General features: G+C 41.1%; 1 protein-coding gene across 3 annotated transcripts in view; it reads right to left on the bottom strand.

Annotated features, from left to right (window-relative positions):
• MSH3 (mutS homolog 3) overlaps positions 1-20,739 on the bottom strand; it is a 121,006-nt gene that overhangs the window by 17,493 nt on the left and 82,774 nt on the right. For all 3 annotated transcript variants that reach the window (XM_084833565.1, XM_084833563.1, XM_084833564.1), the window contains 6 exons: positions 17,792-17,960; positions 15,571-15,635; positions 8,928-9,044; positions 1,721-1,828; positions 1,337-1,451; positions 396-553 (listed from right to left, as the gene is read on the bottom strand). In XM_084833565.1, coding sequence (XP_084689691.1) covers positions 396-553; positions 1,337-1,451; positions 1,721-1,828; positions 8,928-9,044; positions 15,571-15,635; positions 17,792-17,960 — 732 coding nt within the window. The remainder of the gene's footprint in view (positions 1-395; positions 554-1,336; positions 1,452-1,720; positions 1,829-8,927; positions 9,045-15,570; positions 15,636-17,791; positions 17,961-20,739) is intronic.

Genomic DNA, 20,739 nt, shown 5'->3' with positions numbered 1-20,739 from the left:
AAATAAACTTATTTCCTAGTTCAGGGATGGACAGAAAGTAGATCTCCAGATGTTTTGGACTTCAGTTCCCAGCATTCATGACCACTGGCCATGCTGGTAAGGGCTTCTGGAAGTTGAGGTCCAAAACATCTGAAGATCTACCTTCTGCCCACCCCTGCTCTAGCTAGTTCCTCCCAAATTCCTCCCAAATTATGCCTAGAATCTGAGCCTTTAAGCAGGCACTATCTTCATATTTCCAAACTATTCAGCAACCATGAGAGCTTCTTATAAAGTATGAAGCTATACATTTAGTCAATCAGCAGGTCTAGAAGACACTTAAAAACAGAAGTCTGATAAAGTGAAATTATCATTACTTTGAATCTATCCCCTATTCTTAAATACAGCTTTGATCTCACCTGGTGAATATACCATCCACAATACCAACTCTTGCTTCTTCAGCCGGTACATAGGAACCAATCTGTGCCATGACAGTTATCAATGCAACTTGCTTTATGTAAGAGCTCTTTCCACCCATGTTAGGCCCAGTAATTATCATTATTCTTTGACCATCTTCCTAGAAAAAGGAAAACTATAATTATAAATTTAAGAAATTGATTATTTAACAGTTTCAGAACTTCCATGGTCAGATAGTGATCATTTGAACTAGAAGACTTCCAAATTATTACTTGAGAGGTTTCTAATTTAGGGTTCTTACTAAGGTTTTACTTACTTATTAAATTTTCATTTCACTTTCCCCACCTACTCTTAGTATTCAGACCAGCTTAAAACACACATGTGTTTGCATATCGCTGTACCACAAAACTGTCTAAAATACAAATGGCACAGTGACAGGACCACCATCAGAAGTTGTTAAAGAAGTAAAACAAAATTATCAACTGAAGCCTAGGTGCTGGAACAAGGTGGTCTTCACTTTCCTCCTGAGAAGCTGAAGTGTTGCACTTAGAAGAGAACCTTTCTCAAGAGGGACCAGTACTGAAGGGTGTGTTCAAACCGATTGCTGTCCTTTGGCCAGGGCACATGATTGATGACTATCCTTTGACCAGGGCACGTAAATGGTCAAAATGCATCAGTTAAAAAAAAATCATTTGCATATTACCCTCCTGCCAGCATTCACTACTAATAGGTAATATAAGTAATAATTTTAATCTTCAGTAATAATCTAAAAAATGTAGCCTTTTAAAATGCCACCTATTGAAAAACCCATAAGATAATAGTCAAATATTTTTAGAGATATTGCAATTTGGAAATTAAGAAACCATATATACGGTGTTTTTTTCAGACTAAAAACAATGTTATCTTTTCCTGATCTATTTCCAATTCCTTATACCATACTTACCGATAAGTGTGTATCATTTGGAACATACTGCTCTTGCTCTCCCAATAACACATCTATCACAGGGTGCTTCCCCTTTTTTATCATTATCTCTGACCGTTCATCTTTTACGACAGGTCTGAAAAAATTATGTTATAGTATATTAGATGGAACATGGGTTGCGGAGTCTGAAATCAGACTTCTACCTTCTCCAATATGAAACAAGGCAGACCAAATTCTACAGGAAATGCAACTCTATCAATTCTATCCAAAAACAGCCTGATCTTGTAAGATTCTCTGTGTGTCTTCAAGTATGGCAAACAGGTGTTTGACAGTACTCATTTTTGTATTACACTAAATCAACAAAGTTCATCTTAATATGCTATTATTGTTTAGAAAGTAAATTACCTGCAATAGTCTCCTTGTTTGGCAACCTCAGCCAATGAAAAGACACAGTCAAGGGTTGCTAGGTGACCCACAGCTTTAGAAAGTGAGTGATAATGTTCACTAAAATGACTACACATAGGTAAGTTGGGGAGGGAGGGAGAGAAGAGAGAAACAAGTGAATTAAATATTAATATGGATAAATGTTTACTATCCAGTGCTGCCAAGGGAACTATTTTATAAAGTTCCTATATAAATAGTTGGAACTAAGCATTAGAGAAGAACAAAATGAAATTCAGGTTCCAGTACTATGTGCATTTCTTCCAAGAGTAAGTCCCTCTGAATTCAATGGGACATACTTCTGAGCAGTCATGCATAGGACTGCAGTGTAAATTAGACTGTGCAGCAGGTCTAGGGAACTTGTGGCCCTTCAGATGTTGATGAACTACTTTCCCCGTTGACTCTCACCACTGGGTAGGCTGACTGGGGCTGATGGGAACTGGAGTCCAACAACATCTGGAGGGCCAGATGTTTCCCAGTCTTGTCACACAGAAAGGATATTCTGACTGTGCAATGAGGACTGCAAAGAGAGTAAGAAAGAAACCCTCGTATTAAAAAAATGTTTTTGCCCTCCCTTTATGAGTTACTACAGCATGGCATTTTAAAAAAAGAACACAGATATCAGAGTATGACTAATATATACTTGCTGGCAGAACTTGTAACTTTCCGTTGAATGTTTATGATTTCTTTTTCATTCTTGAATATGCCTCAATAGAAGTACTGATCGTAGTAACGTACTTCTTGTTGGCCTTCCTACTACTAATCTTATGCCCCTCCACTCTATCTCAAGTATTGCTGCCCATTTGATGTTTTGCACTGATTGGTCAGATCATATTATTCCTTTGTACTATTCTCTTAGTTCACTTCTGTTCTTTTCTTGTTTTCTGTTAAAGCTTCTTACTGTTACTTTTAAATGTCTCTGTGGTCTCGCTCTATCTTTTCTTCTCTCTCTCTTTATATTCCTTTCTGGACACTTCATTCTGCAGGTAGCAATCATCTAATTCAGGAATAGGCAACATGCACCTCCTCCAGCCGCTTTGTAGCTCCCACAACGGTGAGTGCTGCAAAAAGCAGCAATTTTCTTTTAAAACAAGGTATGTGGGGAGTGCATGCCTCATTGGAAGGCAGAATCGCACACCCAGAAACCTCCTGGGACCACAGTTTTGCTTCTCAACAAAGCTCACTCTCCCTGCACACCTTGTTTTAAAGGAAAATTGCTGCTTTTCTGCCACTGCCACCACACTGCCAAATTTTGGCAGCAAAATCAGCAGCACAGCAGCTGCCTGGCCAGATGTAGGCCCTGGTGTGGGAAAATTGGCCCACGGACCCACAGAAGTTGCCCATCCCTGATCTAGTTAAACCTAAGATCACTCTGTTTTCCTCACCTACATCCCTTTTCCTTTTACCCGATTCTCTTCCTCTGTTTTTACATTGAAGCACTTCCTTAAAACACATTGATTTACTCTAACTTTTCCCAATTGTCACTTTTTTCCTTTTCCTTCCTTCCTAACACGTTTTCTCTTTACATTTAGATACAAGTCTGCAGGCACAGCCTGTTCTTGTTTTTAATTTTTATACAGCATCAAGCAGTTTTAGGTACTTTAATAATATAATAATAATGCTTGCTTCCCCTTCATGGATCACTGCCTTGTTGTGGCGAAGGGGCTTGCGTAACTCAGTGAAGCCATAAGCTATGCCGTGCAGGGCCACCCAAGATGGACAGGTCATGGCAGAGAGTTCTGACAAAATGTGGTCCACTGGAGAAGGAAATGGCAACCCACTCCAGTATTCTTGCCAAGAAAACCCCATGGAACGTATCACAAGGCTAAAAGAGATGACGCCGGAAGATGAGCCCCTCAGGTCGGAAGGTGTCCAATATACTACTGGGGAAGAGCAGAGGGAATTTCCAAGTAGCGCCAGAAAGAGTGAAGCGGCTGGGCCAAAGCCAAAAGGACACTCAGCTGTGGATGTGCCTGGTGGTGAAAAGAAAATCCGATGCTGTAAAGAACAATATTGTTTAGGAACCTGGAATGTCAGATCAATGAATCAAGGTAAGCTGGAGGTGGTCAAACATGAGATGGCAAGATTGAACATCGACATCTTGGGAATCAGTGAACTAAAATGGACAGGCATGGGCAAATTTAATTCAGGTGACCATCATATCTACTATTGTGGGCAAGAATCCCTTAGAAGAAATGGAGTAGCACTCATAGTCAACAAAAGGGTGGGAAAAGCAGTACTGGGGTACAATCTTAAAAATGATAGAATGATCTCAGTACGAATCCAAGGCAAACCATTCAACCTCACAGTAATTCAAGTCTATGCCCCAACCACTGATGCCGAAGAAGCTGAGGTTGATCGGTTCTATGAAGACCTACAACACCTTCTAGAACTAACACCAAAAAAAGATGTCCTCTTCATCACAGGGGATTGGAATGCTAAAGAAGGAAGTCAAGAAATCACTGGGATAACAGGCAGGCACGGCCTTGGTGTACAAAATGAAGCAGGACAAAAGCTAATAGAGTTTTGCCAAGAGAACACGCTGATCATAGCAAACGCTCTTTTCCAACAGCACAAGAGACGACTCTACACATGGACATCACCAGATGGTCAATATCAAAATCAGATTGATTATGTCCTTTGCAGCCAAAGATGGAGAAGCTCTATACAGTCAGTCAAAACAAGACCTGGAGCTGACTGTGGCTCAGATCATGAGCTTCTTGTTGCAAAATTTCGGCTTAAATTGAAGAACGTAGGGAAAACCACTAAACCATTCAGGTATGACCTAAATCATATCCCTTATGAATATACAGTGGAGGTGAGGAATAGATTTAAGGGATTAGACCTGATAGACAGAGTGCCTGAGGAACTATGGACGAAGGTCCGTAACATTGTTCAGGAGGCAGCAACTCAATCCATCCCAAAGAAAAAGAAATGCAAGAAAGCCAAGTGGCTGTCTGATGAGGCTTTACAAGTAGCTGAGGAAAGAAGGGAAGCAAAAAGCAAGGGAGAAAGGGGAAGATATATCCAACTGAATGCAGAGTTTCAGAGAATAGCAAGGAGAGACAAGAAGGCCTTCTTAAATGAACAATGCAAAGAAATCGAGGAAAACAACAGAACGGGAAAGACTAGAGATCTCTTCAAGAAAATCGGAGATCTCAAGGGAACGTTTTGTGCAAAGACGGGCATGATAAAGGACAAAGAAGGCAGGGACCTAACAGATGCAGATGAGATTAAAAAGAGGTGGAAAGAATACACAGAAGAACTATACAGGAAAGATCTTAATGTCCCTGATAGCCATGATAGTGCAGTCACTGAACTTGAGCCGGACATCCTAGAGAGTGAAGTCAATTGGGCCTTAGGAAGCATTACTAACAACAAAGCTAGCGGAGATGACAGTCTTCCAGCTGAGCTATTTAAAATCCTAAAAGATGATCCTGTTAAAGTGCTGCATTCAATATGCAAACAAATTTGGAACACTCAACAGTGGCCGCAAGACTGGAAAAGGTCAGTTTACATTTCAATTCCAAAGAAGGGCAACGCCAAAGAGTGTTCAAACTACCGCACAATTGCGCTCATTTCACATGCCAGCAAGGTGATGCTCAAAATCCTACAAGCTAGGCTTCAGCAGTATGCGAACCGAGAACTACCGGAAGTACAAGCTGGGTTTCGAAGAGGCAGAGGAACTACGGATCAAATCGCCAACATTCGCGGCATCATGGAGAAAGCAAGAGAATTCCAGAAAAATGTCTATTTCTGCTTCATTGCCTAAGCTAAAGCCTTTGATTGTGTGGATCACAACAAACTCTGGCAAATTCTTAAAGTGATGGGAGTACCAGACCACCTTACCTGTCTCCTGAGAAACCTGTACGAGGGTCAAGAAGCAACAGTAAGAACTGGACATGGATCAACCGATTGGTTCAAAATTGGGAAAGGAGTAGGACAAGGCTGCATATTGTCACCCTGCTTATTTAACTTATATGCAGAGTACATCATGAGAAATGCCGGGTTGGATGAATCAGAGGTCGGAATTAAGATTGCTGGGAGAATTATCAGCAACCTCCGATATGCAGACGACACCACCCTAATGGCAGAAAGCGAAGAGGATCTAAAGAGCCTCATGTTGAGAGTGAAAGAGGAGAGTGCAAAAGCTGGTTTGAAACTCAACATTAAAAAAACGAAGATCATGGCATCTGGCCCCATCACTTCCTGGCATATAGAAGGGGAAGAAATGGAAGCAGTGACACATTTTACTTTCTTGGCTCCAAGATCACCGCAGACGGTGACTGTAGCCATGAAATTAAGACGCTTGCTCCTGGGGAGGAAAGCTATGGCCAACCTAGACAGCATAGTAAGAAGCAGAGACATCACCTTGCCGACAAAGGTCCGTCTAATCAAAGCTATGGTTTTCCCAGTAGTAATGCATGGCTGTGAGAGCTGGACTATAAGGAAGGCTGAGCGCCGAAGAATTGATGCTTTCGAACTGTGGTGCTGGAGAAGACTCTTACGAGTCCCCTGGACTGCAAGGAGGTCAAATCAGTCCATCCTAAAGGAAATCAACCCTGAGTGCTCATTGGTAGGACAGGTACTGAAGCTGAAGCTCAAATATTTTGGCCACCTAATGCGAAGAGAAAACTCTCTGGAAAAGACCCTGATGCTGGGAAAGACTGAAGGCAAAAGGAGAAGGGGACGGCAGAGGATGAGATGGCTAGATAGCATCACCGATGCAACGAATATGAACTTGAGCACGCTCCGGGAGAGAGCGCAGGACAGGAAGGCCTGGCGTGCTATGGTCCATGGGGTCACGAAGAGTCGGACATGACTGAACAACAACAACAACACTTGCTTTCATCAGTGTGAGTAGAAAGCTTTAAAAAAGTACCGCAGGTATCAGTCATTGGCTCAATATTGTTTTCAGTCTATCCCAATAATTCATATGCCTCCATATGATGGAGTTGCTTTACTGAGAGCGAGACCTGGATTCTATTAAGAGGGAGAGACCTGTTGGAGAACTCCAAACCACTGATCAACAGCACTGTGTGTGCGCTGCTGGAAACCTTCCTTGGCACCCACCAAGGTGCTTCACCCCGCTCACTTATTATTATTTTTTTAAACTAACAAATTTTCTTACCAGCAGCTGGGATTACTTCACTGAAAGGGAGGGCCTCCAGCAACTGCCATCTTCATTTTCTATGAATGCCTCTGGGCCAAATATGGGCCCCAGTGACATTATTAGGAAATGAAGATGGCGGGCAGCTGCAGGCTAATGATTTCCTCTGCAGTGCAACTGCCAAGCAAGAAAAGAAGGGGAGAAAAGAAAAAGGAACTCCCGCCATTTCTGTCTGGGAAGCTGGGGACGGTGGGGAAGCTAAAGAGGGCAGTGGGGGTTAGAAAGAGCAGTGAAGAGTGGTAAGCCATCTGGGGAGGTCAGGGAAGCCAGCAAGGAAGGGGGTGAGGGACAGCAGCAGGAAGCCTGCAGGGGAATGGGGGAGCCAGTTGGGAGCAAACTGGGGGGTTGGAGGGTTGTGTGCTTGCATAAATGGAAGGGGGATGCATATGTGTGAGAAAGAGAGATGGAAAGAGAAAGGGTGTAGAAGGGGATTTTGGAGATCTTGAAAAGGCGTGCATTTTTGTGTGTGCTTGCATGCTTGCAGTTAGAAGGAGAAGGGCAGGAAGTGTGTGTATGCATGCATGATGTGTGTGTTTGTAAACAGATGGAGGATTTTGCCTGCAAAAAAGGCAAATACTATTTGGGGATGCATTAATAGAAGTATAGCTTCCAAATCACATGAAGTACTAGTTCCCCTCTACTCCGCACTGGTTAGGCCTCATCTTCAGTACTGTGTCCAGTTCTGGGCACCATACTTTAAGAAGGATGCAGACAAACTGGAGAGGGTTCAGAGGAGGGCAACAAAGATGATCAGGGGACTGGAAACAAAGCCCTATGAGGAGAGAGTGAAACAACTGGGCATGTTTCGCCTTGAGAAGAGAAGACTGAGGGAAGATATGATAGAGCTCTTCAAGAACTTGAAAGGTTGTCACAAAGAGGAAGGCCAAGATCTCTTCTCGACCATCCCAGAGTGCAGGACATGGAATAATGGGCTCAAGTTACAGGTAGCCAGATTCTGGCTGAACATCAGGAACTGTTAGAGCAATATGACAACGGAACCAATTACCTAGGGAGGTGGTGGGCTCTCCCACACTGGAGGCATTCAAGATGAGGCTGGACAGCCACCTGTCATGGGTGCTTTGACTCAGATCCCTGCATTGAGCAAGGGGTTGGACTCGATGATCTTATAGGCCCCTTCCATTCTATTCTATGATTCTATGAGTCTAGAAATGGCAGAGGATGTGGTGTGTACTTGCCTTCTGTGAAATAGGCTTCTCTTAGTGTTGAAAACTATGGGTTCAAAGGAGTTGTTTAGTGTGTTGGGGCTCAGATTAATCTCTGCCTTGTAATTAATCTTTTGGGCAGGTTACCGGTCCTTTGTGACTAGCCCTGCCTCCCATGACAGCCATTTTGTGGTGGCGTCTGGGACAGTTTATCAAATTGCCAAATGTGCTAATGAGTCCAAAAAGGTTGCCTAAACCTGTCCTACAAGGAACAGCTGCTTTCCCCAGCCCTGTTGCCAGAAATGCAGATGTGATGGTCTTGAGGTATGCTAATTGTTGCTTTTCTTTACTTTCCATAGATGTTATAGATGTTGCCTGGTAAAACAATGTGCCTGGTGGGAAGAAATGGGCAGTCTGTCACTATAGAATATTATTCTGAAAGTAACAAAGCCTGTCACTATAGAATTGTTACAGTTAAACACACCTGACATTGTTACTGTGTCAGTGCTTTTGATTAGCTTAGGGTTCTAACTAGGGTGCACTAGTACAACTAGAGGCGCACTGGCCCTTATTTGAAGCAGACTACAGATTAGGCTATCCTATAAGAACTATAAAATATGATATAAGCACTCAAAAAGATCATGATTGTTCCAAAATATTGGCTCTATGTATTTTAACTATGCCACCTTTTGAAGTTCAGGCAACCTTTTAAGCAAGCCAACCTATACACAATCCAATAACATTTAGTACAACAACAATAATAATCAGCTTCTACTTCTATTTTGAAGCTTACATTATAGTCTTATTTCAACAGCAAAACCTGAATTTTTAAACTCACTCTAAGAAGCGTAGCCATTCAGCACTGCAGTCAAGGACTAGCTGCTCACGTAGTTGATTCAGATGTCTGTAATTTTCTACAATAAAAGGAGTGTGGAAACGGCTGATGGCTTTTGTGCTAGAAGAGAAAACAAAATAGGAGATCAAGGTTACTAAGCAATCAGTCATATAGCAATGTGTAAAATTATACTATTTCTTTCTTAGGACTGGTTCACACAGTATATTTTTCCTACACAGAGGTAATCTCCATACAGAAAAACATATGATCCACATTATTTGAAGTGGGATTGTTCTTGAAGAAGCAGCTGCTGCTTATATCTGCTCACCAGTTAGTTTACTTGTAGCAAACATACCATGTGTACCACACATTAAAAAATACAGAACACACATTTACTACAATGGAAAAAAATGGAAAAGAAATTTCCATATAGAAAAAATGTAATGTGTGAAGCAGGCGCAATTCTCTATGTCTCTTAAAAACAGAATTCAAAAGAAAAGGTTATCTTATTATCTTATTGAACTCTGTTAATTCTGTTAATCTTCACTGCAAGTAAAATACCTGGTTACTAAGAACTATTAAGTAAGGAATACATTAAAAACGATCTTCAGCAAAGGAGATCGTTACCTTGTCGTGGTGCTGGAGCTTGAGCACCTCAATGACGTCATGAGCTAAACTGTGAAGGGACACCCAAGACGGGAAGGTCATGGCAGAGAGGTCAGACTAAATACGATCCCTGGGGAAGGAAACGGCAACCCACCCCGGTATTCTTGCCATGAAAACTAAATGGATCAGTACAACCAGAGATATGTCAGTATACCATCGGAAGATGGGACTCCCAGGTCGGAAGATGGTCAAAATGTTACCGGGGAGGAACAGAGGATAAGTTCAACTAGCCCCAGATGTGATGACGCAGCTAGCTCAAAGCCGAAAGGACAGCTAGCAGCCGATGGTGCTGGTGGTGAACGACGAATCCGATGTTCTAAAGATCAACACACCATAGGAACCTGGAATGTAAGATCTATGAGCCAGGGCAAATTGAATGTGGTTATTGGGGAGATGTCAAGATTAAATATAGACATTTTGGGTGTCAGTGAACTGAAATGGACTGGAATGGGCCATTTCACATCAGATGACCACCAGATCTATTACTGTGGACAAGAGGTCCACAGAAGAAATGGAGTAGCCTTCGTAATTAATAATAAAGTGGCTAAAGCACTGCTTGGATACAATCCAAAAAATGACAGAATGATCTCAATTCGAATTCAGGGTAAGCCATTTAACATCACAGTGATCCAAATATACGCCCCAACTACAGATGCTGAAAAAGTAGAAGTAGATCAGTTCTATGAGGATCTGCAGCACCTACTGGATAGTACGCCAAAAAGAGATGTTATTTTCATTATAGGAGACTGGAATGCTTAAGGTGGGTAGTCAAACGACTCCTGGAATTACAGGCAAGCATGGTCTGGGAGAACAAAATGAAGCAGGACATAGGCTGGTAGAATTTTGCCAAGACAACTCACTATGCATAACAAACACTCTCTTCCAACAACCTAAGAGACGACATTATACATGGACTTCACCAGACGGTCGACACCGAAATCAGATTGACTACATCCTTTGTAGCCAAAGGTGGCGGACATCTATGCACTTGGTAAAAACAAGACGTGGAGCTGATTGTAGTTCAGATCACGAACTTCTTATTGCACAATTGAGAATCAGACTAAAGAGAATAGGGAAGACCCACAGATCAGTTAGATATGAGCTCACGAATATTCCTCATGAATATGCAGTGGAGGTGAAGAATAAATTTAAGGGACTAGATTTAGTAGTTAGGGTCCCGGAAGAACTATGGACAGAAGTTCGCAACATTGTTCAGGAGGCGGCAACAAAAAACGTCCCAAAGAAAAAAAAACCAAGAAGGCAAGATGGCCATCTGCTGAGACACTGGAAGCAGCCCAAGAAAGAAGGAAAGCAAAAGGCAACAGTGATAGGGGGAGATATGCCCAATTAAATGCAAAATTCCAGAGGTTAGCCAGAAGAGATAAGGAATTGTTTTTAAACAAGCAATACAATGAAGTGGAAGAAGATAATAGGAAGGACAAGAGACCTCTTCCAGAAAATTAGAAACATCGGAGGTAAATTCCAGGCAAAAATGGGTGTGATCAAAAACAAAGATGGCAAGGACCTAGCAGAAGCAGAATCATAGAATCATAGAATAGTAGGGTTGGAAGGGGCCTACAAGGCCATCGAGTCCAACACCCTGCTCAATGCAGGAATCCAAGTCAGAGCATCCCTGACAAATGGCTGTCCAGCTTCGTCTTGAAGGCCTCCAGTGTGGGAGAGCCCACCTTTTTTGCAGCCACAAGAAGAGATCAAGAAAAGGTGGCAAGAATATACGGAAGATCTGTATAGGAAGGATAATAATATCATATTATTTGATAGATAATATGATAGATTTGACGGTGTGGTCAGTGAGCTAGAGCCAGACATCCTGAACAGTGAGGTTGAATGGGCTTTAAGAAGCACTGCTAATAACAAGGCAGCAGGAGATGACGGTATCCCAGCTGAACTGTTTAAAATCTTACAAGAGGATGCTGTCAAGGTGATGCATACCATATGCCAGCAAATTTGGAAAACACAAGAATGGCCAACAGATTAGAAAAAATCAACTTATATCCCCATACCAAAAAAGGGAAGCACCAAAGAATGTTCAAACTATCGAACAGTGGCACTTATTTCACATGCCAGTAAGGTAATGCTCAAGATCTTGCAAGGTAGAGTCCAGCAATTCATGGAACGAGAATTGCCAGATGTACAAGCTGGGTTTAGAAAAGGCAGAGGAACTAGAGACCAAATTGCCAATATCCGCTGGATAATGGAGAAGGCCAGGGAGTTTCAGAAAAACATCTATTTCTGTTTTATTGACTATTCTAAAGCCTTTGACTGTGTGGATCATCACAAATTGTGGCAAGTTCTTGGTGATATGGGGATACCAAGTCATCTTGTCTGCCTCCTGAAGAATCTGTATAACGACCAAGTAGCAACGGTAAGAACAGACCACGGATCAATGGACTGGTTTAAGACTGGGAAAGGAGTACGGCAGGGTTGTATACTCTCACCCTACCTATTCAACCTGTATGCAGAACACATCATGCGACGTGCTGGGCTTGATGAAGCCAAGGCTGGAGTTAAAATCGCTGGAAGAAACATTAACAATCTCAGATATGCAGATGATACCACTTTGATGGCTGAAAGCGAGGAGGAGCTGAGGAACCTCATGACGAAGGTGAAAGAAGAAAGCGCAAAAGCTGGGTTGCAGTTAAACCTCAAAAAAACCAAGATTATGGCAACCAGCTTGATTGATAACTGGCAAATAGAGGGAGAAAACATGGAGGCAGTGACAGACTTTGTATTTCTAGGCGCAAAGATTACTGCAGACGCTGACTGCAGCCAGGAAATCAGAAGACGTTTACTTCTTGGGAGGACAGCAATGACAAATCTTGATAAAATAGTGAAGAGCAGAGACATCACACTGACAACAAAGGTCCGAATAGCGAAAGCAATGGTATTCCCCGTAGTAACCTATGGCTGCGAGAGCTGGACCATAAGGAAGGCTGAGCGAAGGAAGATAGATGCTTTTGAACTGTGGAGGAAAATTCTGAGAGTGCCTTGGACTGCAAGATCAAACCAGTCCATACTCCAGGAAATAAAGCCAGACTGCTCACTTGAGGGAATGATGTTAAAGGCAAAACTGAAGTACTTTGGCCACATCATGAGAAGACAGGATACCCTGGAGAAGATGCTGTTGCTGATGCTAGGGAAAGTGGAAGGCAAAAGGAAGAGGGGCCGACCAAGGGCATGATGGATGGATGATATTCTGGAGGTGACAGACTCGACCTTGGGGGAGCTGGGAGTGGCGACGGCCGACAGGAAGCTCTGGCGTGGGCTGGTCCATGAAGTCACGAAGAGTCAGAAGCGACTGAATGAATAAACAACAACAACATTAAAAATGCTTTTCATAATAAAATGTGTGTGGCCAAAAGCTCAGCTTTAAATATTCTGGAGGTTTCCTCTTTAGAAAATCACAATGGAAAAAAATAGGTTGAGATTAATACTGATCACATGAAATGACATTTCAGAATGGACAGTTATTAAATGCACCTGTTTGAAATATGGCTTTCCCATTCACCCAGAAAGAAACTATCTGATGAACTTGACCTCTGGTGTTTTCATACCAAAAATATGTTATACACTCATATAAAGGTATTTCTGAAAGTTTATTAAGAAATGAATAAGAAATACTACAAAGAATAAATGAACACCAAGTGTCATTATTAGACTCTGAGCATTAAGTAATTGATAGCACAGGAAAAAAAGTTTCTCTCTAGCATGGCCAAGTGAAACTTAACTAAGAAGTGAATAACACATTATTATTTCACTGTACTGTTAGCAAGTCACTTGGTTTCAGAGCAGACCAAACAGACCCCATTTCGGTAAGCTTGGTATCTTTACCTCTTACCTCAGCTGAGGCAAGAAAACACAATCAAAAGGATAAGCCAAGCTGCTATGTCACATGTGCAAGGCTAGATTGGGCATCATCAGATTCTAATCAAACCTACAAATGTACATATGGCCAAAAGCAGGACAAACGGGGTAAAACTGAGCAAGGTATGCATATCTCACATAAAGTAATTTCTCGCCTGAATATTGCAGACAACCTGCGATGTGTCATGAATACGTTTCCTCAACGTTCATAACTGAGACAGCCATCTTCATAAAATGCTCCTTTTGTGTTAGAAATGGCTTGTCAGGCCCAGCTCCCTTGAAACACCAGCAACCAAACACGTGTTTAAACAGCAAACTCCTTTCTAACAACAGGACACAAACACAGGCACCCCACAACAGCCCATGGATCGGAGTTCTTAGTAAGCCCAAATTCAAACAAACTCAGATAATCCAAACAGGAGCCAGAAACAGGAACTTAAGGTCCAGCAGTATATTCCAAGACAGGGTCCCAAGGCATGATATTCAAGGCATGCAATACTGCAGGGTTTAGGAGGTGTCAGAGCAGATTGTCCAGTACCAGCGACATTGTATCCACAAACCTCTTTTGCCTCTGTGTCTGCTTTTATGCGGGGGCGGGGAAACTAAAGTTCTTCGCTGGTCAATTTACGGGAAAGATTCTCAGCATGGAGTCAAGAACCCCATCTAAGTGGGTGTCTTTGCTCTTGCCTTTTTAGCGGTTACATTGCAATAACCCTGGGCATGCCCCCTCCCCAGCTGAGTCTGTCTCTTGACAGCTTATTAAAGAATGTTTATCAGGATATGGCAGTTCGGGCGCTCCTTCCCAGGATAACTCCGGCTGCAGCTGAGGAGTAGCTGCCTCACCCTGATAGCATTCTTCTGTGAAACCAGGCAAAGACGAATTTCCAGCACCCTGACATTCCATACCTTGACAAGACCCTAAACCAGATTCTTCTATCTCTGAATCAGATTCTTCCTCTGACACCCCAGTATTAGGGGAAAGCATGACATAGCTTTTCCAGGAGGGACGATCAAGTCCTTTGGTTCAGGGCAAGCACTTCCATTTCCTATACCCAGGCAAGTTTTGCAAGACTTTAGCTGGGATTCCACACTAGTTGTGATGTCAGTTCTTTTGTTAAAAAAGTATAAAAAGTCAGTTATTTTAGTACAAAAATGTGCCATTTTCTTTGGGAATCAGTGCCAGCTGTGCAGCACTCTACCCTTAGGCATATCCTGGAATCTTGGCTCTTCCCCAGGTTCTGTTTGAGCAACAGTTTTAGGGCCAATCTCTTGGGGAGAAAAGCAAACCTAGCATCCATTTACTCTTGGACAAACCCAGCTAGAGATCCCCAGCAAGGGTATTGGATATTATATCTCTGTCCCCCTGGCCCTGCCCAGCCCCACCTCACTCTCTCTCTTGCAGTTTTTTACCCATCTTACTAAAGTCAGGTCTACATTTGGGGCCAATGATCACAATTTAGTTTAATCTACAAAGAACTGGAATTGTACAGAATAGTTCTCAAGGTAGCAAGATTGTAAGTTTTGATTTAAGTAAATATGTATAAGAACAGGCTGTATAGATTCTAATGGTAGCACATTTATTCTTGTTCTGAAATGGAACAGAACCTTATATTAGTGAGCTTCTGGGAATAAATGTAAACGCAGGAAATTTAGATTGCAGAGATACAAGTTATTTTTAGTCTAAGAACAGATAGATTAATGCCCTTTTCAAACTATTAAAAGGATGTCTGAACCCTGGTTTATCACACCTTCCCCATGAACACAGGAATGCTGGGGACTGAATATTTATTCTATCACATATTTATTTCATGTTCTTGAGATCTGAGCATTTTATAATTTTTATCCTACCATTCAAGGGTTTGAGATGTTTTCCTAGACATTATCCGCTTTATTGATCTAAACCAGCTGTAGGCAACCTGGTGCCCTCTAGATGTTTTGGACTACAAATCTTATCATCCCTGACCAGAGGGCCATGCTGGCTGGGGTATTTTGGAGTTGTAGTCCAAAACATTTGGAGGGCACCAGGTTGCCCACTCCTGATCTAAATAATAAAATTATGGGTAAACACATTAGGAATTATGTTATCTTTACATACCTGCTAACTTTAATCCAGTCAGGTGGTATGGAAGGCACAAGTGAGTTCTTAACTTCAATCTGAAACTAAGATATAGCAGATTTAAATATTAGATGAGTAACTGTAATTATATTTCAGAAAAAAAAGAATCTTGTGACACTCTAAAGACTAACAAATTAATTATGAAATAACCTTTGATGAGCCAGAGCATACTTCATCAGATATGTCTGGTCCACAAAAGCTTATGCCACAATAAATTAGGGTGCAACAAGACTCACTTTTTTTACAGAGTGAAATGCTGTATTTTACAATACAAAACTCTCAACAATATCAGTTCATCCACAAATGAGGAATAATCAGGCAACCATGGGATTAATAGGTGTACTGCTCCAAATTTCTACCACCTAATTAAGGCTATGTGTATCTAGGGAGGCAACATATGACCAAATGGCTATATCAAGCCCACATGGTTCAACTAGGGGGAGATTTTCATTTTAATTACGCACATCTTAGAGACCTTGGGATTCCTGGTATGCCCCAGTGGAGCTTCTGGGACTAACCAAGACAAAGAGGCTACAACCTATAGTTTATCATTATAGGAATGAGCCACAGCAAGCTTCAAGCTGGTGTGCTTCCCCATGCAGTCACAAGTTCAGATGCTTTCACTTCCATTTTTTTAATTAACCACTGCTTGTTGTTATGTCTGAACCCAGACAAACTGTGGTTAATTTTAACTATGGTCTATTGAAACAAGCCAACTTCAAACCTTGGTTATCATTACATCTGAAAGGCCAGTAAACAAGGGAAGCAATATAATTAGATATTGTATATTCACCTACAGTACTCAAGTACAAAACTTGGACCCAAATATCCATTTCCGTTGAGAGAATAATTTCACACATACTTTAAGTGAAAAAGGCAAAATGAGAGTAATATTTCCACCTTCAAAACTGAAAGAACGAGTCTTTTACCCATCTTGAATGACTGGCAGCTAGACAGGCTATATACTGTCAAAAAATAATAATGCCTCTGCAAGCTAAATGCTTTAGTATTTTTTTTCCTGATACCACATAGATATGCTACATAGTAGAAGTTAATCTTCACCGCTGTTTGTCCTACTGAAAAGTTTTAACAGGAGTGCAAATATAACAAGGACACCAATTTTATGGTACATGTGGTTCTCAGGTATGCAGTTCTTTTCAGTCAGACTGACAAAAGATCTATGATTTGTGTGATGATTACCAAATGCTCAGATCATAGATAACTTTAAATTACCATATTCCTTTGGCACACTGGTTTACCAAATGCCTCAGTTCTAAATCCTACATTTATTTTCCAAACTTCTCACCAATGTGCACACACGTAACCAGTATAGCTGCATAAATGTCAAATCATTACTGTCATTCTAATCCCATATATTAGATGCGGTTCTATATAAAGAGATTATCTTCTGTTGATAAAAGCAAAGAGCAAACAAAATAAGCTCAGGCTGTGGTTTTGCATTCAGGAATGGTTTTTAAAAGTATGCAACACTTGATGAATCAACCCCCCCCCAAACAAATAACATAATATTTAACAACAGTAACAGTAACAAACAATAAATGCAAGGGTTTGTGTGTACTTTAATTCATTAGAGATTTCTTGAGACAGTCTTCCCTAATCTGGTGCCCTACAGAAGTGTCGGACTGGAACTTCCATCATTCCCAGACAGCACAACACACCTGGAGAGCACCAGATTGGGGAAGGCTACCTTAGGATATTCCAAAAGATTCATTATTACGTTGAGTCGACGAAAAGTGTCTTTCTACGTTTCGTGGGTGCTTGGTGGTCTCATGTTCTTATCGTTATCATTTCTATAACTAATATTCAACTGTTGGCTTGTATTTGTACTTTTCAAGGAAGTACACTTTGAAAAAGGTTTTATCAGTTTTTCACTTATTATAGGATTCCTTTCAATGAAATTGCCATACAATTGTATTTTCAGAACAGAATTATGATGCTTTGAAAGAAGTTGTTTATTGCATTGAAAGTACCCATAGATAAACACATTAGTCAAAGCCAGTTATTCTTCACACGCTAAAAGCACTCTATTAAAATGGTACCAGTCTTGGAACAATTTAGGCAATGAAATATGATGGCTAAATATTTAATTAAAATGTGGTCATAATTATATGGTTGTGAAAAATCACAAAATGCTAGCACATATAAAAAGAAAAGAATATGAAGTCAATATTTATGTTACCTCTTGTCCTGATACTGTTACATAATCTGTAGAGGGGCAATTTAGCATTCTTCGTATATCCTGAAGATGTATCTGGATCTGACAGACTACTGCCTGAATCTCATCCTTCCTCTTCCTTATTAAAGGAAAATTTGTAAGATCCTTGAACAGTTGGGTTTTATCTCCAGTTCTAAGTATAGAAAATCCATTAAAAAAATTATATACCAAAAGTACACATATGGCTTAGTACTAACAAAAAGTGGTGAATATTCACATGTCTAACAATTATATAACTACTTTATTTACATATATCCCATCTTTCCACCAAAACATAGCACTCAAGCTGGCTTATAGGCACAATTAGAAGTGATTAAAACAATAAAACAATACATTAACGTACAATAAAAAATAACAGTTACTGGGAAGGATTAAAAACAGCACCCAACCCAACAGACCCACTTATGGACCAAAGGCCTTCCTGAATAAAGTGGCCTTTGCCTGCTGGCGGAATGAGGGCAGAGAGGGAGCAAACCTAGTCTCCCTTAGGAGGAAGTTCCACAGTCTGGAATGGCCACTGAAAAGGCCCTCTCTTGGGTCACCACCAAATGCACCTCTGAAGGTGGCGGTCTTGAAAGAAGAGCCACTCCAGAAGATCTTAAGAACTGGGCAGGCTTGTATAGGAGAAGGTGGTCTTTCAGGTAGCCTGGTCCCAAGTCGTATCGGGCTTTATAGATCATAACCAGCACTTTGAATTCTGCCTGGAAACAGATCACTAGCCAGTGAAGCTGCTCTACTAAGGAGCCACACACTCCCAGTAACCAGCCCCAGGCAACAGTCTGGCTGCAGTATTCTGGACCAGCTGAAGTTGCTGAAGTTTCCAAAAGCAGCTCCATATAGACATATTACATTAGTCCAAACAGGATGTAATTAAGGCTTGTGTGACCATGGCTAGAATAGGCATATCTAGGATCTACATACGTAATTAAATATAAAGCACTATATCTACAAACTTATGATGGGCAGAATCCATTGAGGTATTTATGCTCTCACCGATTCTTTTCTGCCCCAATGATTCCTTTCTGCAAGCAGTGGGGCCAGCCAATTCTGTTGCGCAAGAGGGACCCACCATTTATGAAAGGGACATCTAGCGTTTCGTAGGGAAGCCCTGAAACAAATGGAAATGCTTGTTTCTGGAGGGGGGCAGGTCGGCGGAGCTCCCTTATGTGAACTTGAGTGACCTGCCTCCTTCCAGAAATGAGCATTTCCACAGATTTCGGGTTGCCCCAGTAGCGCTAAATTGCTGTTGCGCAAGTGGGGGGGGGGGCACTTGCACAACAGAATTGGTAGGCAGAAGAGAATCAGCAGGAGCGGACGTGCCCTGTTGGATTCTACCCACAATATATATTAAGGGAAAATCATAAAAATCCATCAGCTTCCAAATTAAATATAGAACTTTAAGATTTTTGTACAACCAGATCAAAACTACATAAATAAGCCAAACTAAAGAGAAAGAAAGAAATCTGCCTTGGGGGATTACAAAGAAACTTCATACCATTTTAACACAGTGTTGTCAACTGGGATAATGACCACTGGATTTACAAAAAGGTAATAAACTGTAACCAATTAGGAGTATAATTACGCCATTTTTTACTTTGTTCTTGCACTCATATTGCACTCTTATATGATCAGAGAGTTAAGCCATTACAGCATAATCCCACCATTTTATAATACATACCTGGGCTGACCATACGTACTGTTTTAAACAAGCCAGTACCGTTTTTTTCATATTTCCCGACCATCCCGTCGTTTTAATATAAATGTCAATTTTGTCCCGTTTTTAATTTTTTGTAAAAAAACTGAACGTGTTTATCATAAGGCTCTATGCTAATCAATGCGTGCAGTGAAACTACTAGTGTGACGAAAGAGGAAGTTCCATTTACTTTACCCAGTCAGGGCCAGGCTTGAGTTAGCGACAATCAGACGCCACCCACTTGCTTGTCTGCAGTGGCGGGGAATTCAAGAGGTCGCTAAGCCCCATTCAGCGTGTGGGAGCCAGAAGGGCGAGTCTTACTGTTATTTCTACCATCATTCCGCCCATAGAGATTCTTTCTGCCCTACATTCAGTTTGATTCGGACTTTTCAGATTCATATTTCGGTTCAACAGGCTGTTAGCTATTTTTGTATTACAGCGGAACTCTCCGGTGGGACATTAGCATATACCAGCTCGTGATAGCAGTTGGGATGTTCATTCCTTTTTTCTTTCTTTTTGGTGTATGTTTATGATTTTTTGCAGTCTAGCCACTGTAGTCCTGCATTAGAGTGTTCAGTGTGGTATGCCATACAGATTTGTTTACTGCTCATGTGATAATTTATAGGTATTTTATATATGTATATTTATGAGTGTTTTTTGTCTGTATATGCAATAAATTAGTGCTATTCATTTGTGCCCCTTTCCATGTTCTTTTGCAGTGAGTTTAGGTTGTTTTTTAGGTCTCTTATAGCCTGAGAGACTACAAAGGGAGCTGCAGTTGTTTTTTATATTGTGGTTTTTCATGAATACAGAATATTACATAACCCCATCCCGTTTTTGTCATCCCAATATCCTGTTTTTGTCTCAAGGAAATATGGTCAGCCTATACATACCTGTATGTTAGGTATACAGAACGTCTTCCGATATTTTACATAAAGGACTCTAGCGACCATTCGTGTAATGAATAAATTCGTAATGCTGTATTTTAATGAAGCATCTCCGTTGAGTATCCTAAGTTTTTTTTTACATTCTTGTTTTCCTATTCCTCCAATATTTTTGACTAATGGACAAAGCCATCACATATGATATAAATCACCTCACCTCACATTTACAACACATTGGGCTACAAATAATATTTTGTGGATCTTTAGGCTATAATATACAATCTTGTCAATCATTTAAACAATTCTCCCTATATCCATATTCAAGAAAACATTAC

The sequence above is a fragment of the Heloderma suspectum genome, chromosome 2 (genome assembly GCF_057233095.1).
Source record: "Heloderma suspectum isolate Gila_16-S chromosome 2, 16-S_ref, whole genome shotgun sequence".
In the NCBI taxonomy this organism is placed as follows: Eukaryota; Metazoa; Chordata; class Lepidosauria; order Squamata; family Helodermatidae; genus Heloderma; species Heloderma suspectum.
Note: the sequence above shows the minus strand (reverse complement) of the source record. Positions and strands in the feature narration are given on the sequence as shown.